General features: G+C 51.6%; 9 protein-coding genes across 9 annotated transcripts; 2 read left to right on the top strand and 7 right to left on the bottom strand.

Annotated features, from left to right (window-relative positions):
- Positions 1–46: 46 nt before the first annotated feature.
- M421DRAFT_60747 (uncharacterized protein) lies at positions 47–367 on the top strand (the record flags this gene model as incomplete). Its single annotated transcript, XM_033595813.1, has 1 exon — positions 47–367. One exon carries the CDS (start codon positions 47–49, stop codon positions 365–367), a length of 321 nt encoding a protein of 106 aa, XP_033449642.1.
- Positions 368–1,258: 891 nt separating this feature from the next.
- M421DRAFT_419927 (carbohydrate-binding module family 18 protein) lies at positions 1,259–2,368 on the bottom strand. Its single transcript, XM_033592293.1, has one exon. The coding sequence runs from the start codon at positions 2,289–2,291 to the stop codon at positions 1,692–1,694; it is 600 nt and encodes a 199-aa protein (XP_033449643.1). The 5' UTR covers positions 2,292–2,368; the 3' UTR covers positions 1,259–1,691.
- Positions 2,369–3,559: 1,191 nt separating this feature from the next.
- On the bottom strand, positions 3,560–4,511 carry M421DRAFT_61114 (NAD(P)-binding protein; the record flags this gene model as incomplete). The annotated part of the gene is made up of 2 exons (XM_033595846.1): positions 3,560–4,184; positions 4,264–4,511. The coding sequence occupies 2 exons, from the start codon at positions 4,509–4,511 to the stop codon at positions 3,560–3,562; spliced, it is 873 nt and encodes a 290-aa protein (XP_033449644.1).
- A 541-nt stretch (positions 4,512–5,052) lies between these two features.
- Positions 5,053–7,963, bottom strand: M421DRAFT_419929 (actin-like ATPase domain-containing protein). The gene is made up of 4 exons (XM_033592294.1): positions 7,411–7,963; positions 7,290–7,358; positions 5,904–7,237; positions 5,053–5,856 (listed from the first exon to the last, which is right to left on the bottom strand). The coding sequence occupies exons 1-4, from the start codon at positions 7,559–7,561 to the stop codon at positions 5,524–5,526; spliced, it is 1,887 nt and encodes a 628-aa protein (XP_033449645.1). The 5' UTR covers positions 7,562–7,963; the 3' UTR covers positions 5,053–5,523.
- Positions 7,964–7,999: 36 nt separating this feature from the next.
- On the top strand, positions 8,000–9,606 carry M421DRAFT_100498 (uncharacterized protein; the record flags this gene model as incomplete). The annotated part of the gene is made up of 2 exons (XM_033586532.1): positions 8,000–8,024; positions 8,087–9,606. 2 exons carry the CDS (start codon positions 8,000–8,002, stop codon positions 9,604–9,606), a joined length of 1,545 nt encoding a protein of 514 aa, XP_033449646.1.
- A 71-nt stretch (positions 9,607–9,677) lies between these two features.
- M421DRAFT_100499 (SPO22-domain-containing protein) lies at positions 9,678–13,223 on the bottom strand (the record flags this gene model as incomplete). Its single annotated transcript, XM_033586533.1, has 13 exons — positions 9,678–9,985; positions 10,046–10,225; positions 10,273–10,567; positions 10,621–10,761; positions 10,813–11,074; positions 11,119–11,299; positions 11,348–11,493; positions 11,544–11,894; positions 11,943–12,030; positions 12,074–12,235; positions 12,285–12,543; positions 12,596–13,113; positions 13,163–13,223. 13 exons carry the CDS (start codon positions 13,221–13,223, stop codon positions 9,678–9,680), a joined length of 2,952 nt encoding a protein of 983 aa, XP_033449647.1.
- A 66-nt stretch (positions 13,224–13,289) lies between these two features.
- Positions 13,290–15,315, bottom strand: M421DRAFT_138212 (uncharacterized protein). Its single transcript, XM_033587442.1, has 6 exons — positions 15,228–15,315; positions 15,120–15,137; positions 14,748–15,063; positions 13,926–14,692; positions 13,679–13,875; positions 13,290–13,630 (listed from the first exon to the last, which is right to left on the bottom strand). Exons 2-6 carry the CDS (start codon positions 15,132–15,134, stop codon positions 13,561–13,563), a joined length of 1,365 nt encoding a protein of 454 aa, XP_033449648.1. The 5' UTR covers positions 15,135–15,137; positions 15,228–15,315; the 3' UTR covers positions 13,290–13,560.
- M421DRAFT_419933 (uncharacterized protein) lies at positions 15,120–15,860 on the bottom strand (the record flags this gene model as incomplete). Its single annotated transcript, XM_033592295.1, has 2 exons — positions 15,320–15,860; positions 15,120–15,250 (listed from the first exon to the last, which is right to left on the bottom strand). Coding segments are annotated over exons 1-2 (197 nt in total), but the record flags the coding sequence as incomplete, so codon positions are not given.
- Positions 15,861–15,997: 137 nt separating this feature from the next.
- Positions 15,998–17,461, bottom strand: M421DRAFT_419934 (uncharacterized protein; the record flags this gene model as incomplete). The annotated part of the gene is made up of 3 exons (XM_033592296.1): positions 15,998–16,618; positions 16,671–17,411; positions 17,459–17,461. 3 exons carry the CDS (start codon positions 17,459–17,461, stop codon positions 16,340–16,342), a joined length of 1,023 nt encoding a protein of 340 aa, XP_033449650.1. The 3' UTR covers positions 15,998–16,339.
- Positions 17,462–17,481: the final 20 nt, after the last annotated feature.

The raw sequence follows: 17,481 nt of genomic DNA on the forward strand, positions 1-17,481 counted from the left end.
GGATTAGTAGTTAGGTGGGTGACCACTAGCGAATACCCGCTGTTGTATGTTTTTGCCATCATTTGGCTCTTGCAACCAAACATCAGCTGTCTGCGCACGAAGCCTTCACTTCGTCAACAGCATCCTTTACTTTTTTCTTCTAGAAAGTAATACTGCTTGTGTTATAAGATTATTATTATTAATAATAAGCAAACCTCTCACATACGACCATAGGACGTTGAAAACAAGGCTTCCCGTTCGCTCAGCCCTATTTAAGCAACGTACCGGCGGATTAGTAGTTAGGTGGGTGACCACTAGCGAATACCCGCTGTTGTATGTTTTTGCAGATTTTTTACTTTCCAGAATATCGCCCTCGGCATACTTGTAAAGTCCTTTTTTTGTGTACGGAGCTAGACTTGCGAGGGCGTGTCCACCGTGCTGCAGATAAGCGAGGACCATTCAAACGTCGAGAGGACCGACGTCGCGCCGGCGTACGAAGGTGTATGGCCTCACTAATCATCAATCGAACTCCTAAAAGTTATTCCGTTACTGAAATCGTTGTTAGGATCTATCGACAAATTCAATCCTAAGGCTTCCGCAATAAGGAGCAGCTGAAGCCATCATGGCGTTGACATCGAGTACCTGCTGGTCGTTGAGCAGATCGTGAGCTAACAGACGATTACAGGTAACGCGATTGAACACTGAATACCACCAGGCTGTCAAGAGGTCGTCCCACAGCAAACCTCAGACCACTCACAAGGATGGAGTCTACCTCCGTACCCATCCGATCAGCAACAGAGGCACACCACAACATCATCGACAGCGCCGCAGGTTTTGCAGCAAACCAAACCAAACGCTCGGACTTCCACCCTTCAAAACCGATCACCGTCTCGGGTAGGTCAAGCGCGCAGTTATAAAACGACCTCTACTGGCATACTTCGCTGGAACGCAAAGCCTCTTCCAGAAGAAGCACGCAGCACATGAATCTGCGAGGTGAGCAACATGCCGTCCTTTTTCATCTTTTGTGGCAGATTACCTAACCGGATTAATGAATTCGAAGGTTGAAGATACTCCAGCATCGACTGTCACCGGCAGATTGCACAGCGGGCGCAGTTGTACGAAATTGCCTCACAGCCATGGGACTGTCCTCACCCAGGTCTATACATACTGCTGCGTTCAAGAATCCATTGTCGGGCCCGAGAACAGGCATCGGCTAACTCCAGCCACGGTAAGCCTACCGATAAAGTTACTACTCACGACCACTGATCAGAGCAATGCAGATGAGAACACTTCGCTACAGACTGCCAACTGACTATGTTCTATGTGGATGGACACGATTATGCCTTTACCAATTGACTTTGCCGCCGAGAAGGCTATGTTTGATGAACATGGCATGCGCTTCGATCATGCAGTCCGGACATTGCCTGAGTCTGACATTGAATGATTGCAGGGTAGCAAAATAATAGCGGGACCATTGGCTGCTTATGGTTTCTGATGTGCCATCAGAGGAAGCAGGAGTCCCTCCAAGCTCATTGAGTGACATTTGTTTTGCGATGCATTGGGTATTACACGTGCAAGGGTGATACTTGTCTATTCGCAACGTTCGCTGTTGCAACGGTCGTGCTGAACCAACTCTTCAATCTATCGTCTCCATTCTCCAGTCTACGACCAATTCCATTCCAACGCGACTCTTTCATCGCCTCTCCCTTCGCTTAAGCAGTGCATAGGCTGGTGGACCCGCTCCAGTTCTTCTGGCACCAGTTGGCCGCACCACAGAAATCGGCACCAGTACCACAGAAGTTGGATCCCGAGCAGCACAATCCGGCCTGGCACTTCTTGTTTACGATAGGTCCGCAAGTCTCGCCCGCGGCCGCATCCGCGCCGCGCGCAACAGTCGGCTCAGAGGGCGTCGTCTCGCTATCGCACTTTCCATAGCCGGCCTGGCATCCGTCACCGCAGTATAGAGACTGGTCCTGGATATCGTTCTTGGGTCCGCAGTGACCCTTTGACGAGCAGCAGCGGTAGAAGTACCCGTTTGCTCCGGCGCCGGGGCAGGTAACGCCGCCCTGGGCGTGGCCGCAGACGTCGATGACGGGGACGGAGGCGGGGAAGGTCTGAGCAGGAGAGGTGGCGGCGGCGGCCTTGGTGGTGGTCTTCATGGTGGTGGAGGCCTTGGGAGCGCAGCTGGATCCGGGGGCGGAGAAGGACGTCAGGCAGGTGGAGGCGTCACAGTGATCCTTTGTGGTGCCGCACTGAGATAACATTAGTTGGCGAGCTTTGGTGTAAGATGATTGATAGAGAGACATACCCATCCGTACTGCGAGCAGCAGTTGTTGTCCTTGCAAACGACATTACCGTTCTGAGGACCGCAGTGCTCGGGGTCAATCTGCGCGAACGCACCGACGGCCAGGGAAAGGATAGCGACAGCAGAGAACTTCATTATGAGATTATGATTTTTAAAAAAAACGAATGTATAGGTATGATGTGATAACGAGTGTGTGTGTAGCTGTAAGGAAACATACGACCCGTCCGATCAGCTCTCTTATGTATCCAGACATATTTTTAGATGACCCCGTATTGTTGCTGCTGCTCGTACCTTGCATCCAATCAAGCCCACGTGCTATCTCATAGCAGTTGGCCTGATCAGATCGTGCAGGCCGCCTTATGGTCATTGTGCCAGGTTTGCCCGTCAAAGCCAAACCTTTTGGTCGCTAGCAAATGCCCGTTACGTTAAAAGGATAGCCCGTTGCTGACGTGCAGGGATCAAGGCAGTTCTGGAGTGACCCTATTGACTCGGAGATTGACCAGGCGGTGGAAGCCGAGTGACGGTGATGGAATGAAGAGGTTCGCTGGCGCGCGTAGCCGTAGTCGAGATCAACAGCTGTCCTTTACCATGCAGTCAATCTGCTCCCACATCTTAATGTTTGCGCTCGCCAGTTCATCTCGTCGCCACATAAAGCTGTCAGTACAAGGGTCGGAAGAACTGGGCTCCAGACCAGCCGAACACGAGAAATGAAAATACAGGTCTCGCAAGGAGGATTGATGTGGAGCCGTCAATGCCGAAGATTAAGCAAACGCCAAGTGCTGGCGGCCGGAGCCAATCACGGCTTTATTCACGTCAGAGCCCTTGACGCGCGTGCAAAGCCAGGCACTGTCAGGCATGAAGCTTTTGAGGCGTTAGCTTGATGTGTCACTTGCCTTCTTTTGACCCTCTTTTGATTAAACCATGACGGAAGGCATTGTTATGGTCTGCTATACTTGAGAAGATTCTTCACCTCAGAGATAGCTGTCCGTCAATCAGACTTGGTCGTTGGAGAACTTCAGTGATCTCGACAGGAGAGAGACACGGCTTGTTCATGACTTCATCGCCTCGTATCTGAATGTGCGGCTGAGCTAAAGGGGAGCTGTCCCGAAGCCTCACCCGGCTATTCTAAGTAATACAATTGTCGCTCACCGGTGAGCTAGAACGTAAGCTGCGCTAGTCTTTATTTTGATCGACTAACACGCGTAACGATGCGGGACTTAAAGGCACCCCTCGTGGTTCCCCGCCTGTCAAATGCTTGTAGCGGTTTTGCATTTTTTAGTTACCCGCTTGCATCGAGTAGCCTCCGTCGACGGTAATCGTCTGCCCGTTTAGGTACTGGCAGGTGGTAACGAACATGATCGACTGAGCCATATCGGTATCCTTTCCGGGGCGCTGAGCAGGAAGACCCTCCTTCTTCTCCTTGGGCATCACAGACTTCTGGTTGTCGTCGCGGCTCTCCTGAGTAGTCATCTCGCTAGGGAAGACACCTGGGGCGATGCTGTTGACGCGGACCTTGATACCGTTCTTCGCGATCTCGGTTGCGAGCATTTTGTTGACGTGGATTGTGGCGCCCTTGCTGGCGTTGTAAGAGAAGTGGTCTTGCGAGATGCGGACGTGACCCGAGATGGAAGAGATGTTGACGATTGTGGATGACCAGCCGTGCGTCTGCGCAGTGCCCTTTGCAAGAAGAGGGAGGAAGGCGGTGCCCATGAGGAAGGGCCCGACAACGTTGGTCTGATAGGTGTCAAGCCACTCCTTCTCGCTCGTCTCGCCGAACATGTTCTTTGAGAACTCCTCGGCGCTATCGACCTTTGTGCTGGTCTTGCCGTACGCAATGCCGGCGTTGTTGACAAGGATGTCCAGGTACTTCTCCTTCGACTCGATCTCGTTTAGAATCTTCCTTTGGACCTGTCAGCATCGCTATTCACACAAAAGCCCAGAGATCGGTTCGGAGGCTGGGTCAGGGGTCAGGAACTCACAGCACACCATCCTTTGTTTGTACATCGCCAACAATAGGGATGATCTGCCCTGAGATATTCTTGCCATGGACCTCAACAACCTTCTCAAGCTTCTCCTCTGTCCTGCCGACGATATAGACCTTGACGCCGTTGACAGCAAGGGTCTGTGTGATCATCAGACCAATGCCTGATCCTCCGCCAGTGACGAGGGCAATCTTGTCCTTGACATCGAAGATGCTGACTTGTTGGAGCTCTGCGTTGTTCGACATGGTAGCGTATGTTCGTTGTAGTTGGTTTGGAATTCGGTTTGCGTGTTCCCGAGCTGGCTTACAACGTGTGTTCGCTTTGGAATGGGTTGTAAAGAGGGATTGCCGGATGTCACTTGTTATACAGCGAGAGCTGTGTTGTCTGACGTCACGAATAAGTCGCGACGCACCGCGACGATATGACGTTAGTAAGGGGAGTTTTAGCGAGAAAAAAATGGCCTATTGGGTATCTTAAAGTAAAGATAAATGCAGGTGGGCACATAAGAGGGGATAGTGGAGGCTAGAAATAATCGTAACGTGTGACGCATGGACGGACTGTATTGACCTCGATCATTGACATACAGATGATGTCACGCAATTGGCCAATTTTATGGAGCACGGCGAGTCTACAGCGGATCATAGCGCATGCAGAGCATATGAGTAGTTCGTCTCTGGAACGTGGCCCATTTCAAAAATTGTTGCTCTTCCGCGTTTGGCGTACTATGCTTGCCTCATCGTCACTCCACAAGTCATTCATCAAAATGCCGAGAACATAGCTCTCGATCTCAGCTTGCATAGGTATGTATCATCATTCGTCTTGTCGCGATATGCAACATCTCCGGCTGTTGGGGTATCTATGTTTCGACAAGATGTGTATCCAACAAGTCTACACATTTGAAGAATGCTCTCATGCTGGGCCAACAACAACCATTCACACGCCTCCTTGCCCTTACTCTGCTGGAGCTTCAGTGCCTCGTCGCTGGTTGACGTTGACTGTGAACGTAAGTTAATCGATAAGGATCATGATGTTATAGAGGCTCTGAAATCAGCTCTGAGGTCAGCCTCAAACTTCGTCTGGGGTAGGACCTATACACTGGAAGATCGTGAAGCTAACGAGTTCGAGGTGCAAGTGGAGAAGGCGAAGCTTGCGGGTTTATGTGTGAGCTGCCATATGTGGCAGCTCAAAGCTGGGTGTTGAGGTTTTGGTATTTGACGGGAGGCCTTTTCCTGGCGTATGTGGTGGTGCAGCTGTCTTTCAATGGAATTTTGCCTGCACACCTCCATACCTGACCCCATCGACTTTGAGCTCAAAGACCAGACCTGCACTTTCTATCCGCATGTCAAGTGTGAAGTCTAAGTTATCGAACTCAACACCTTTGGTTGTCGTCAAACGCGTGAAGAGAGTCTTCGGTACAGTGTTTAAATCCGTCGTGAGCGTGCATACGTTGATAAGACCCTTTCGGAAGGAATCTGGTGCAACATCCATATCGCAGGCAATCAAATCGTCTTCGACGATTAACGACTGACCAGGTCGGAAATTTCGTGTGTAATGGAACGAGATCGGTTGCGATTCTGACACTTGCGCACCCTGGGTGATATCAGTACATTGCTTTTCCGAAGTTCATTCAGACATACCTTCGCAATGTGCCACTGCATACGATCGCTCACCATCCACCGTTCCCAAAGTGGACTCCAGTATCTGTCAGAGATAGGATGCTTCGCCTCGTCGAACACCGTAGCATAACTCGTGCCGTAGTGCCATCGACTTCTCCTGCTGACAACCATACTACCCTCAAGGCCTCGAAGCACTGCGCCTCTCACCACCGCCGTCCAAGCGTGGATCGGATGATAGATCTCGACGGATTGTGAGGCAGCCATGGCGATCGCGTGAGTTGGCCGTTCGGAGTAAGGCGGAGGTGGCGCGCTGTTAAAATGCGACTTCATACGAGCATACAAGTAATTGCTTTGGCCAAAGCCGCCTACGAGAACAATTCCACAGACAAGGCCGCCATTAGCTCGAATTGTGTCCACCTGTCCTTCCACCAGGTTGATGACTTCCTGCACAACAGGATCGAATATGCTCTTTACTTGCTCGCTGCTCATTACGAGGAATCCGGAGTCAAGGCCAGCCTCTTCGTCGTCAGGCAATCCAGGAAAAGGCACGTTGACTTCGGCGTCTTCCTCTTCATTAAAATTGCGCTTCACGAACTCCTCGAAATACTTCAGTCCCATGTTCCACGTCTTCGCCTTCTTTTCGCGCATCCAATCGTATCGCTCTGTGCCTATTCGCTGCTTGACGTGATCTTCGAAGCGGTAATTGAGGAAGGCCGAGCCACATAGGTTGCCCGTCCCGACCGCACTTTCCTCAACTCGAAGAGGAGCTAGCTGGGTAATCTTGTACGCGATCAGATCGACTGTGCCTCCGCCAGCATCACAGACGACGAAGTTGTCCCCAATCTTGAGGTGGTTCGGCTGTATAGCTTTCAGAGTATACACTGCTGCAGCTTCAGGTTCGGAGATGATTTTCAGATCATGCCTGTTGCCCATGCCTGCCCTCTCAGCAGCTTTCAGCGTGGCATCCTTCGCTGAGTCTGACCACACAGCTGGAACAGTCAAGACGAACTGCACGTTTGTCAAACTCATAAATGTCTCTCCATACCTCTTCGTTAAGGTCTCCATCGTGTGATTATATATTTGTGACAGGTAGTCCGTCACGGCGTCGTTGACCGTCTTGTCATATTTGCGGAGTTGCGCTGCAGTCTCCAGTGGCGAAACGAAGTGTGGCAGCTTCTGGTTGCGGTCGAGGAAAAGCTTTATGCATCGCAGGCGGGTTTCCTCCGGCTTGAATTGAAACCCCCATTTGACATTGGCTGTGGGCTTTGTCGAGTTTTCAAGGGACGACGTCGAGCCATTCGATGGCTTCGCTTCGGTATAGCCGATCTCGGTAGGCACTTTGTCTGAGGTGATTCCTGGCAGTCGTAAGCATTGAAATCACTGCTTCACAATCCTGATGTAACGTACCATTGCCGCCGGGCCAGGTTTTAATAATGTCGATGTCGTCCGGAGTCGCTGAATAGACAGCAGCCACACCTTCTCAGATCAGCCGCCGTACTCGTCCACCTCGCATCTCTGAGCGACCTACCGCTATACGTTGTACCAAAGTCGACACCAACTATCAGGCGATCCTGACTAGCGCTCGCGCTCGAAGCAGCGCCAATTGCCAAATTCGCACTGGACCCCGGGTTGAAGGCGAAGGGAACACTGCTCCCTCTGTAAGGAAGTGATGTGCTCATTTCCCCTCACGAGGGTCACTGGTAACAACAGGCGCGTGAATGGGCTGGCGTTCCTCGGGGCGTGTTGCGGGGTCGAATGAGCCAGTGGTCAGCGATGGCGTGCGGTCTCGTATTCAGCTGAGCGGGCGAAGCGACCTCGAAGTCAATTGAATGGCAGCCTAAAAGGCATTGCAGAGTTCAGGCACCCACAGAGCTCACTTGTGCGAAAGTGAAGCCTGAAGCCGGCGGCAAGCAACGCGCAAGGCGTCCAGCTGCGGTTCTGTCGATCATCAGTCGCGTGTGGCTTACGGCGCAGCCCCGCTGTCCTGCGCAACGGTGGTCATTTCTCGCCATATTGATCAGGCAACAACTTTAGAGTCTTCGGGGCTGCAACCAATATTCTCGAGCATGGTTGGTTGTCATATGGGACCCTGAACTCAAAAAAGCGTGTCCGAAGCTATGACCGGCGAAAAGAGGAGCTCAGGTCAGTAGTGTTGATGTCACACGAGCTGCTGCATGGATCCGGCTCTAAACTGACATGAGCAGATCTTTCTAGTAGACTCAGCGTCAAGCGTGGAGGGAAGCTGATCTCAAAGACTTTGGGCAAGTCTTCGTTGCCGCCATCGATAAGCGCATCGCCTAAGGCAGCTTTCAGCGCGCCAAAGGTGAAGAAAGATGAAGTGCAGAGGCCCAAGAACTCATTTCATGAAATGCTGCATGGGTCGCCGAGAGAGGAGGATGGACACGCTGGACCTGCATCGAGTGCAGCTCAAACAGCCCATAGTCAAGGCGCGCGTGGTAATCCCGACGAAAGGAGGTCTTCAGAACGTCAAAAGGCTTTTGTCCCACAGGACGACAGGCTTGCAGAGCTTGAGAACGCACTTTCAGCTGCCAAAGAAGAGATAGCTGCTCTGAGACATGAGCTTGATCGCGTGAAGCAGGATGCCCAAGCATCTGCTGAAGTCTCTCGATATCAAGCCGAAAACCATGCACCTTCAGAAGATGCTCAAACGCAGATGGAACCTCCAGACACCGTCGAACCCAAAATCGAAGACAACACCCTCGAACAAGTACGCGAGCAAAACTCGAACCTCATCGCCCAGAACTACAATCTGCGCCACCGCCTTGCCGAGCTACAAGACCAACTCTCCCAACCATTCCACCCAGAGCCCCAGCACAGCGACTCTGACTGGAATAACTTAACCTTACGTCTCCATGAGTCCGAGAAAGAATCGCATGCGCGGCTGCAACAACTCTTATCATTAAAGTCTAGTATCTCGTCCCTCACGCGTACAGACTCGCAAGTCAGCGATGCCGAGCTTGTGGAAAAGTTCTCGCAGCTAGCGAATCAAGTGAGGGAGTGGGTTGTGAGCAATTACCGGCGCTCGAGAATGAGCTTTGATGGGCTTCCTGAGGCGAGCACGAGTGTCCTAAGCACTATCAAGGCTCATTATGCGTGTGTCGATGGCGCGGACAAGCTTCCACTTTACCAAGCGATCGTATCGTGCACACTCATGCGGATATTCGATGAGCCTGTGGTTGTTGGTATGCCAGACGAAGGTATCTACGCTGGACTACGGGCATTTGCCAAAAGTGCGCCGTCCAGCGTCGTCGAAATCCGGGATTGGAAGCGTATGACCCTACAAGTGACAGAGCGAAGCACGCCATCAGCAGAATTGCGTAGTTGGAAAAACAAACGGCTCGGATTGTTGGCCAACGAGTTGGAGAACATCATGTCATCGATCTCATCTACGGATATTGCGTCGAGCGCTCGGTCAGCATTGATTGGCATCATGAATACAGCTGCGGATCTCCAGCGTATTCTCTGTCTCCAGAAAACAGGGTACCAGGTCAACTTCTTCGACTCCCTTGATGGGACACACTACCACTTTGATGACCGAACAATGGAGTCTATCAACGACCTAGAAGAGAGCATGGATGATGATAGTGAGCCGTATGTGCACCACCACGACTTCGCATTCTGCGTTTTCCCATGCCTGCAGAAGGTCGGGAAGGACGTGGAGAACATCGTATTCAAAGCGAGAGTGTGTTGTGGTGTTGGATGACATACCCATACATTACATTAGCGCGTTCACCTTCGTCGCAGCCGCAACAAGGGCACCACCTCAAGCAGTCCTCACTTGTCGAGCTGCAAAACCGCAAATTTCCCCATCAGGAGATCTCGTAACTGTCCGTCGTCTTCGAGCCACTGCGCAACTATCATGGCCTTCTCGGCCCACACCTTGCATTTTGCGTCATCGTCTCCAACGTAGTAGTCGATGGCGCGGTTAAAGGCTGAAGTAGCCATCCATTCGAGCTCCGTCTTTGGGTAGCGATCGGGTTGCTTAAGTTCTTCGTTAGCTGATTCTACATCATCTTCGAGTTTCACAGGACTAGATGGTGGAGGAGTCGCCATGATCGTCATGATCGCCATCGGTGCGCTAGCTCGGTGCGTATGCAGATTGTGCTTAGACGAGGATAAGTATGAGCTCACCGAGAGGGAACGTACCCCCTGTTTCTTGGCTGCTATCTGTGTGGCCTGATCGAGACATTTGAGGCTGATTTGCTCATCAAGAGGAAGTGTGAGATTGAAGAGACATCGAAGCCAGCGTGATAATTTTATGACATCGTTGCCGTTCTGTCGAGATGTGAGGTTGATGATCTTTTGTAGCATCCCTAACACCCCTGAAATTGTCAGCATCATTTCGTAGATTCAGAAACCAGGTACTTGCTACTTTGGTACGATGCATCCACGTCTGCCTGTACCAGACATGAGTGTATGACCAGTATCAGATCTGCAAGCGTTTCGTAACGATCTGAGCTTTTGCAGTTCCAACACTGCTCAAAGAGACCCTCTAGATCGGCCCACTTTTGCAACTTGAGAGCTGCCTCAATTTCAAGCTTTACAACTTGCAGCTGCTTTGACAGAATATCGTCCTGTGCTGCTCCGCTCAGCCCATTCGCTCCGTCAAGTGAAGCGCGGCGAAACGTTTGACAGTGTTTACGTACTTCCGAGTAGTATTGAAGCTAGAGTGTCAGCACGTCAAGTCAATCCAAAGCTTGAGAGACAGTAGACTCACGTAAGCTTCTTGACTGTCTTCAGCTCGGGCCAACGTGGTGTATGTGCAAGCAGCAAGGAACTCGCAGAAAGCAGAGCGCAAGCAGAGGTCCGCAGCTGCAATCGATTGATATTGCTCTCGTTCTTTCAAGAGGTTGATGAACTGCCCCCAGTGTCAGTAAAAATCATGTTTAGATGTGCAGCTACGACTCACCTCGGCGCACACATTTAGCAGTCTGACTAGCTTTTGAGGGGGGATCTCAGCACAATGTTTTAACGAAAAATTGTACGAGTTCTTCGAAAACCATTCGAGCTCATGTCCAGTGAAGAGTTGTTGTTCCGGCGTACTCGGTCTACGCTGTGACGCCCTGGCCTGATTCAATGCGCCCTCGAATACTGTACAGAGCTGATCGAGGATCGCGCTATCGACTACGCCATCCTCGATAAACTCCGATTGAAGAAGCCTCAGTGTGACCCTTCTTTGGTCAAAGCTATCATCGAAATAGTGGGCATAGCTTACCGTAGAAGTGCAGGCAGATGAATACCAGCGGGTGCCGCGTAATCGTACTTGTCTAGGACTCGTTCGAGAGCATTGATGGCCTGTCGCTTATTACCGATACTCTGTGCCTCCATGACACAAGCGTAAAGGAGTGTGGCATCCTTCACAGAGCTCCGACACACAACGTCCATGCATTCGGCGGCTAAGATTGTAAGCTCATGGATGACCAGCTCATAGCGAGCTTACTCACCAAACGCTATATCTCCACTTCTAACGCTCACCTTGTACATTAAGTACCTAGTGACAGGCTCATCTCGACCAATTTCGGGGATTCTGCAATATGCCTCGCGAGCAGCTGCCAAGTCTTGTCGCGACAGTGCGCATTGTATCATCTTCCTTAAGAGAAGGCTTAGCAATTGCTGACACGGAATTTTTGATCGACCTACCTTGTGACTTTGACCTTGTTTGGGGCACCGGCTTTTTCGAGTATAGGGTGCAGGCAGAGTCGACACCAGGCTTCAGCCGTGTCATCCTGATCTTGTGCCGCTACCGCTTCGACCTTCTTCCAGAGTAGCATCTGTGTGGCATGAGCCGCTGGAGCCGAGAGCGAAAATTTCGACTCCTGCACAAGAATATCGAAAATCTGTTGCAGCTGATCAAGGGCATTCTCAGCGTGTGCATCGTTCGTGCTGATCCATGTACGAGTAATGACAGCTTTCTCAATCCATGGTCCATGTTCCTCTCTGATCAATCTGGTCTTTAACAGCTCGTCCAGTGCTTTACAGGCGTATACGTTGCTGTTTTTACTTAGCGCCTTTCTCCAGAATCGAGGAGAACATTTATACTTGAGGTCTTTCAACTTGTGTATGTGGTGTATTAAGGTCTTGAAATTGGTGTCATTGAGCACGATCATCCGGATCATTCGAGAGAGCACTGTCTTGATCAGCACAGATCTCGCAAGCTTTGATCGACTTACCGCCGTAGTACTCCGCCTGGTCAACATGCTCAGCAGCTGAAAAGAGCTCAATCTTTAGCAAGGAAACAACCATTTTATCTCCGTAGTCGGTATCCATGAGCTTGACCAGATGCCAGGCTTTGTCAGTCGCTTCAGCCGTCTCTAGCTTTATGTGCGCCTGGACTGGCTCGTTTATTAGATCTGTCTGTACCAAGTGAAATATGACACTTACCAAGATCTTGAAGTATGCACAGTCTGAGTTCACTAGCCTCAGGACTGAGCATGGCGAGGTCCTGCTCCTCAATCATATCGCACGCACGTTCTAGCCACTTTACTGCGGCTTCATAGCTGCGCTTCGACAAGGCCTGCTTCCCGATCTCATAGAACAGATCGGCAAGGTCTTCTGCGGTATCCGGAGCGAGAGCGCTGCCGATCTGCTTGCACTTCACAAACATGTGCTCTGCCATATCGAGACGGTCTTGACGGAAGGCCTGAATACGATGTCAGTGTGTGGTTTTGGAAGCGATGCTGAGGTATTCTTACAAGAGCAGTCCGCATTGCGAAGTACTCAATACGCAAGCGTCCTGCAACATCGGCCTCGTCGCTGCCATCGTGTTGTCCCGCGTTGACTAGGATCTCTGCATACGTCGCAGCTCGCTCGAGTACCTGTATGGCACTGTCCAACTCTTGCCCCAGTATACAGGCTTTCGCTGCCTTCAGCGCGACCTTCATCAAGCGAATGCAGATTTTGCGCTCTCGGCCCTTCACCAACTGGCCGCCAGCAGAGTCGAGCAACAGGAAAGCATATGAACGCAAGATGCATATTATACTGCTGGTTCGGACCGCGTCTTCTCTCGTCTTGCCATTCTGGGCAGGCTCATGGCGGCGCAGGCGAGTAGACAAGTTCCAGAGTTCCGTGCCGAGTCTGTCGAGCTCGTCGCGCTTTGCGGTAACGGCCGGCGACACAGTTAGTGGTAAGTTTCGTAAGTGTATTCGCAGGTCTGCAAGCAGCGCGGGGTCTTGAATCTTATCGAGGCGTGAGGTGAGACTGGAGGCAAACGCTGCAGATCGTTAAGATAAGCATGTTACACGCAGCGCGACTAAACTCACAAATGACAACTTTGACTTTGTTCTCGCGCACAGTCTTTGCTACAGGCTGACGTAGCGCCATGTTGCAAATGCAGAGGAAGTAGTGGTGGGCTGGTGAGGTGATGTTGCCGGAAGGGAACGCAGGCGGAGTCGTGCCTGCCTTCTGCGAGCAAGCTCACTAACAACAGTATGAACAAGAGGAACTTCGAGCTAAGAGGAGTGAATAGAAAGCAACAATGCATCTGAGTTGCGCACAATGTACAATTGGTATACGTGAAAGAGACCATGCAATGGAATGATAAGGTTGCTGTAATGTGACACCTTTCCCTGATGAACGCCTGCGCATCGCGCGCACGCCATCCATCATGTATCCAGAAAGAAGACCTGATTTCTCTATAATCTATGCACATTACGCAATATTAAGAAGTTGGAAGAGGTCCGGAGATGGACTCTGTAATCGGCAGAAAGTTGCCCACAATCAACGCAGGTCTGTAGCCCGTTAGTACACATCTCGGCGACGCGATTTGCAGTACTCACATATTCCACATGTCTCGCTTGACGGTAAACGAGAAGCAACATCGAATCTCAGGGTCTTTCGAATTCGGATCCGGATTTTTGAGAGAGCAGCTCGTTAGAATGGCCTTTTGGGTGTGGTCGAAGGCGATTGCGCCGAACTTCTCCCAGTAAGAGACAAGCGAGGGCTCGGCGATGATCTCATGCAGCGCTATGTTGCCCTGAAACTCGTATCAGTACGTGCAACTGGATGGAAATGGTGCGCACTTACATCTCGCAGCTTCGACATCGGCGCGTGGATAAGGCGTGCCATCTCTTTGTTACCTCTATAGATCTCGCCCGTCCTTCGCCAGCAACACGCAGGTATCGCCATACTAGCAAATACACGGTCGTACTCCATCAGACTCTTGTCGAACCACATTTCCACTCGCACCAGTTCCATGTCGGTCAGCTTCGACACTCGTTCTCTGAACTTTGGCCTGAATCTGTCAAGCTGTCGCAATATCCGCACGCGCGAGATTTGTTGTAGGTTCTGCTCCATGTATTGGTTCAACCTTGCATAGCCTTTTACGTAGTTGAAGGGCTTCAGCAGGCCGGCATCCATCTTGGCCTTGAGTAGCTTGTGCATGCGCTCCTCGGGGCTGTCGTTACCAGCTGGATCGGCGGCGGTCATTAGGTACCTCTCTCGCGCCTTGTTGTCAGCGTTTGCGTTGTTCAATGGGCGTTGATGAGTCTTTTTAACGGCAGTCTGAGCAGGCGGTGGCAAAAGTTGGGAATTCCTCGACGCGTTTGGATCGAAGGCTGTGTTGTTGGTCATGGTACCCATGGGGTTCATCAAAGATGCATCAGAGAAGAGCGAATGCAGTTCACTACCCCCGTAGAAAGACCCGTCGTCCATTAAGTTGTTGTTCAGGAAGTCGTTGAACAGGTTGTACTCATTGCTGACTTCTGTCGTGTTAAACATATACGATGGATGAAAATGGTGCATGTCCTGGAAGTTGTTTTCGGATGTAGAGAGAAGAGCATCGTAATTCATGACTGGTGAGTGTCAGTGGAAGCTCTACGTGGAGAACTGAGAACATGCGTAACTTACAAGACTGATTCCCAGACGCCATTCCAGGCAATTGTGGCGCGGCTATGGGGTCAGCCTGCGTGATCGAAGAGGTACTGTCAGTCCTGTTAGGGGGCAGGCGAGGTGGCCTCAGGTTAAGCCCTGCATCCGGAGCGCTGATTTGCTGGGGCATGGTATGCACGGCGGCGGTGTCAGAGGCAGGTGCTCCGCTTTTGGGACCCTCGCTCTGAGCATTGCCGTTGTCAGGCTCTGATTTGGCTTTCTTAACGCCCTCACGAGGCTCATCGTGGCAAAGATGCCCAATATTCCTCTTGACACATCTCGTACATGGTCGTTCCTGTGGAACGCAAATGTCAGCTTCGGAGAAGGGAGCAATACGCTGGGTCCACTCACTAGGTCGCAAGTCATATGCTATCATCGTGATGTTAGCAGTCATTTGGAGGAGATTGTGACGCAACAGAGCGCCGTGTTTTAGATGCTAGAATGACGGCTGCGGCTTACCGAACGTCTGCAGTATATGCATGCTGTGCGGAGGCATTGGGGTTAGCAAAGACTGTCAAGAGGACTACCAGTACACAGCATGGAGGCCTTACCATGGTTGACCTTTCTGCGCTTTTTTGAGGTCCGCGCGGGCGCGTCAGACCCCGGCGCCGACGAGGATTTGTCCTTGGATGGTGATCTACTCTCTGACACATTTGAGGTAGAGGTATCCTTCCCCTGGTCTACTTCTTTGGCACTTGTCATGTTAGGCGAGGCTGCTCCATTGGATCTCCGCGCAGCCTCCGGCATCAACCGTAGTGGTGTGCGTGGGTTTCGGAGCTGAAGGCTGGGCACTTCGAGGTCGCACGGATGGGTCTGTTACGCGTGCGAACACCAAAAGAAGCAAAACGAGCTGGCGAGTGGGGCACGTTTCTGGGTCGCACCGCAGCGTGTGTAGTAGATAATGGCTGAGTCGGTATACGGGCGTCGATCAGTGAATGTTTATGGTCGCGTGGTTAGCCGACGTTCAAGAGGAGAAACCGGAAGGAGTTGACGCCGGTTTCTCCGCAAACGTGCCTTCAGCAGCGGGGTTGAACGCCTGCGCTCGAGCCCACAAAGCGTCACTTACCGCTGTCAACCTTTGGAAGAGACGACGGTGGGCTGGGCAACGCTGAGTTCGCAGGACTCACCGAAGAGCCGCAGCGCCCGGTGGGAGCATGACTGGTGTCCTGCAGTAGCTGGGATGAGTGGGTCCATCACGTGTTCCAATAGTGCACGGCAGCGGTCATGTCTAGATATGCAGTCGACATGCAACCCTTCCGGCGACCATTGCGCTGGTTCTATCATTGCTATATCTGATACGTGGATAGCAACGTGCCGACTCCGCTTCTTCCATCACGCTGTAGCCATGATGCGTGTGAAGCCAAATGGTGGCCGCGGACCGTCCCTGTCGTACAGAGCTCGTTCCCAGAGTATTAGACAGAGCGCCAATCCCACAAACGCCTTGATACATCCTGGTAAACAACATGGCTGCATGTTCACCGCATCGCGCACATAGCCTCTGCGCATACTACGGCTTGCCTGTCGAAACTCCTGAAACGCCCCAAATGTCGAGTGGACCTGCATTCGATAGCTCACAGCGCATCATACTGCTGTGCACTCGCATGTCTGAAAAGCACATCGTCCAGTGCCGTCTGGGCATGTGTCATTGCCTCGTCAACGCCCTCAACCTGCCCATGATTACCCTGCATATTCTCTAGACTACGTCGAAGTTGTTCAAGAATAGATGCAAGCTCAGCGGCGGGCGCATCGAGAACAGAGGTGTCTGCAGCATCAGCAGCTCTCAGGCGGATGTCGTCCGGACCGTCACCATCGATGGACACATCTTCGTTGTCGCTGAGGAGAGGATGGACCTGTCCTTAATGTCAGTATATGTATCGTGCAGTCTCAGCGGTAAACACTTGCCCGTCCATTTTTCTGCTGATGCTTCCACTCGTTTTTCCATTTCCTTGCATCATTCTTGACCCTATCCAGATCCTTCTCATCTTTAGTCAAAAGATTTTGCGTGATTCTGACCTGCTCGCTGAGGAGCTGCTTTGAGTGGCGAGCGGTCGTCACCTCTCGGAAGACCTGACCGTTGCGCTCTGTAAGCTTATCGATGTTGAAGTGGGTGTCCCTAGCCTGCGGTGGTATCCTCGAGGTAGAGATATGGCGCATCAGTCTCTTCACGAGCGGATTCAGGGAGTTGTGCGCGGCCATAACCTTGCGCTCGTCTCGTTGTGTGTTGGCAATGTCTTTCTTTGAGTCCTTGATCACCGCACTGATCTGCACTAAGACATGCTGGGGCAGGTGTGGCCATGTCTCAATTATATCCTGTGATATCCTTTTTGTTCTCTGTTCCAGCTGCACGTATCTCTTCTGCACTTTTGTGGGCTCTTCGACGATCTCGTCTACTTCGGAGTTGGTGCGTTTTCGAGTTTGGGATGACCGCGAGGATTGCGTTTGGGTTGGCGCAAGTACAGAGAGTTCATCCTCTTCGTCATTGCGTTGAGATTTCCTCCCTTGCTGCTTCTTGCTGTTGGTCTTGCTGTGCTTTGGTGCTCCCACAGGCTTTGCGACTCGACTCGTGGATGCACCACTGTTGCGACTTCCAGGTGGCCGCCCTATTCGCTTCTTTGCGCCATCATCAGCGGTACGAGTCCGTGCCTGGATATTGTTAGTATAGTGACTTTTGCTCATGGGAGAATGCATACCATGACGTTGTCTGAAGTCGCCG

This window comes from Didymella exigua (assembly GCF_010094145.1).
Source record: "Didymella exigua CBS 183.55 unplaced genomic scaffold M421scaffold_11, whole genome shotgun sequence".
Lineage (NCBI taxonomy): Eukaryota > Fungi > Ascomycota > Dothideomycetes > Pleosporales > Didymellaceae > Didymella > Didymella exigua.

Coding starts and splice junctions, on each gene's coding strand:
- M421DRAFT_419927 (XM_033592293.1), bottom strand. CDS start 2,291: ATGGGTATGTCTCTCTATCAATCATCTTACACCAAAGCTCGCCAACTA.
- M421DRAFT_419929 (XM_033592294.1), bottom strand. CDS start 7,561: ATGAGCACATCACTTCCTTACAGAGGGAGCAGTGTTCCCTTCGCCTTC. Junction 7,359..7,410: donor CTTTGGTACAACGTATAGCG/GTAGGTCGCTCA, acceptor TGATCTGAGAAG/GTGTGGCTGCTGTCTATTCA. Junction 7,238..7,289: donor AACCTGGCCCGGCGGCAATG/GTACGTTACATC, acceptor TACGACTGCCAG/GAATCACCTCAGACAAAGTG.
- M421DRAFT_138212 (XM_033587442.1), bottom strand. Junction 14,693..14,747: donor GGCGTCTGGGAATCAGTCTT/GTAAGTTACGCA, acceptor GACACTCACCAG/TCATGAATTACGATGCTCTT. Junction 13,631..13,678: donor AAGCGAGACATGTGGAATAT/GTGAGTACTGCA, acceptor AACGGGCTACAG/ACCTGCGTTGATTGTGGGCA.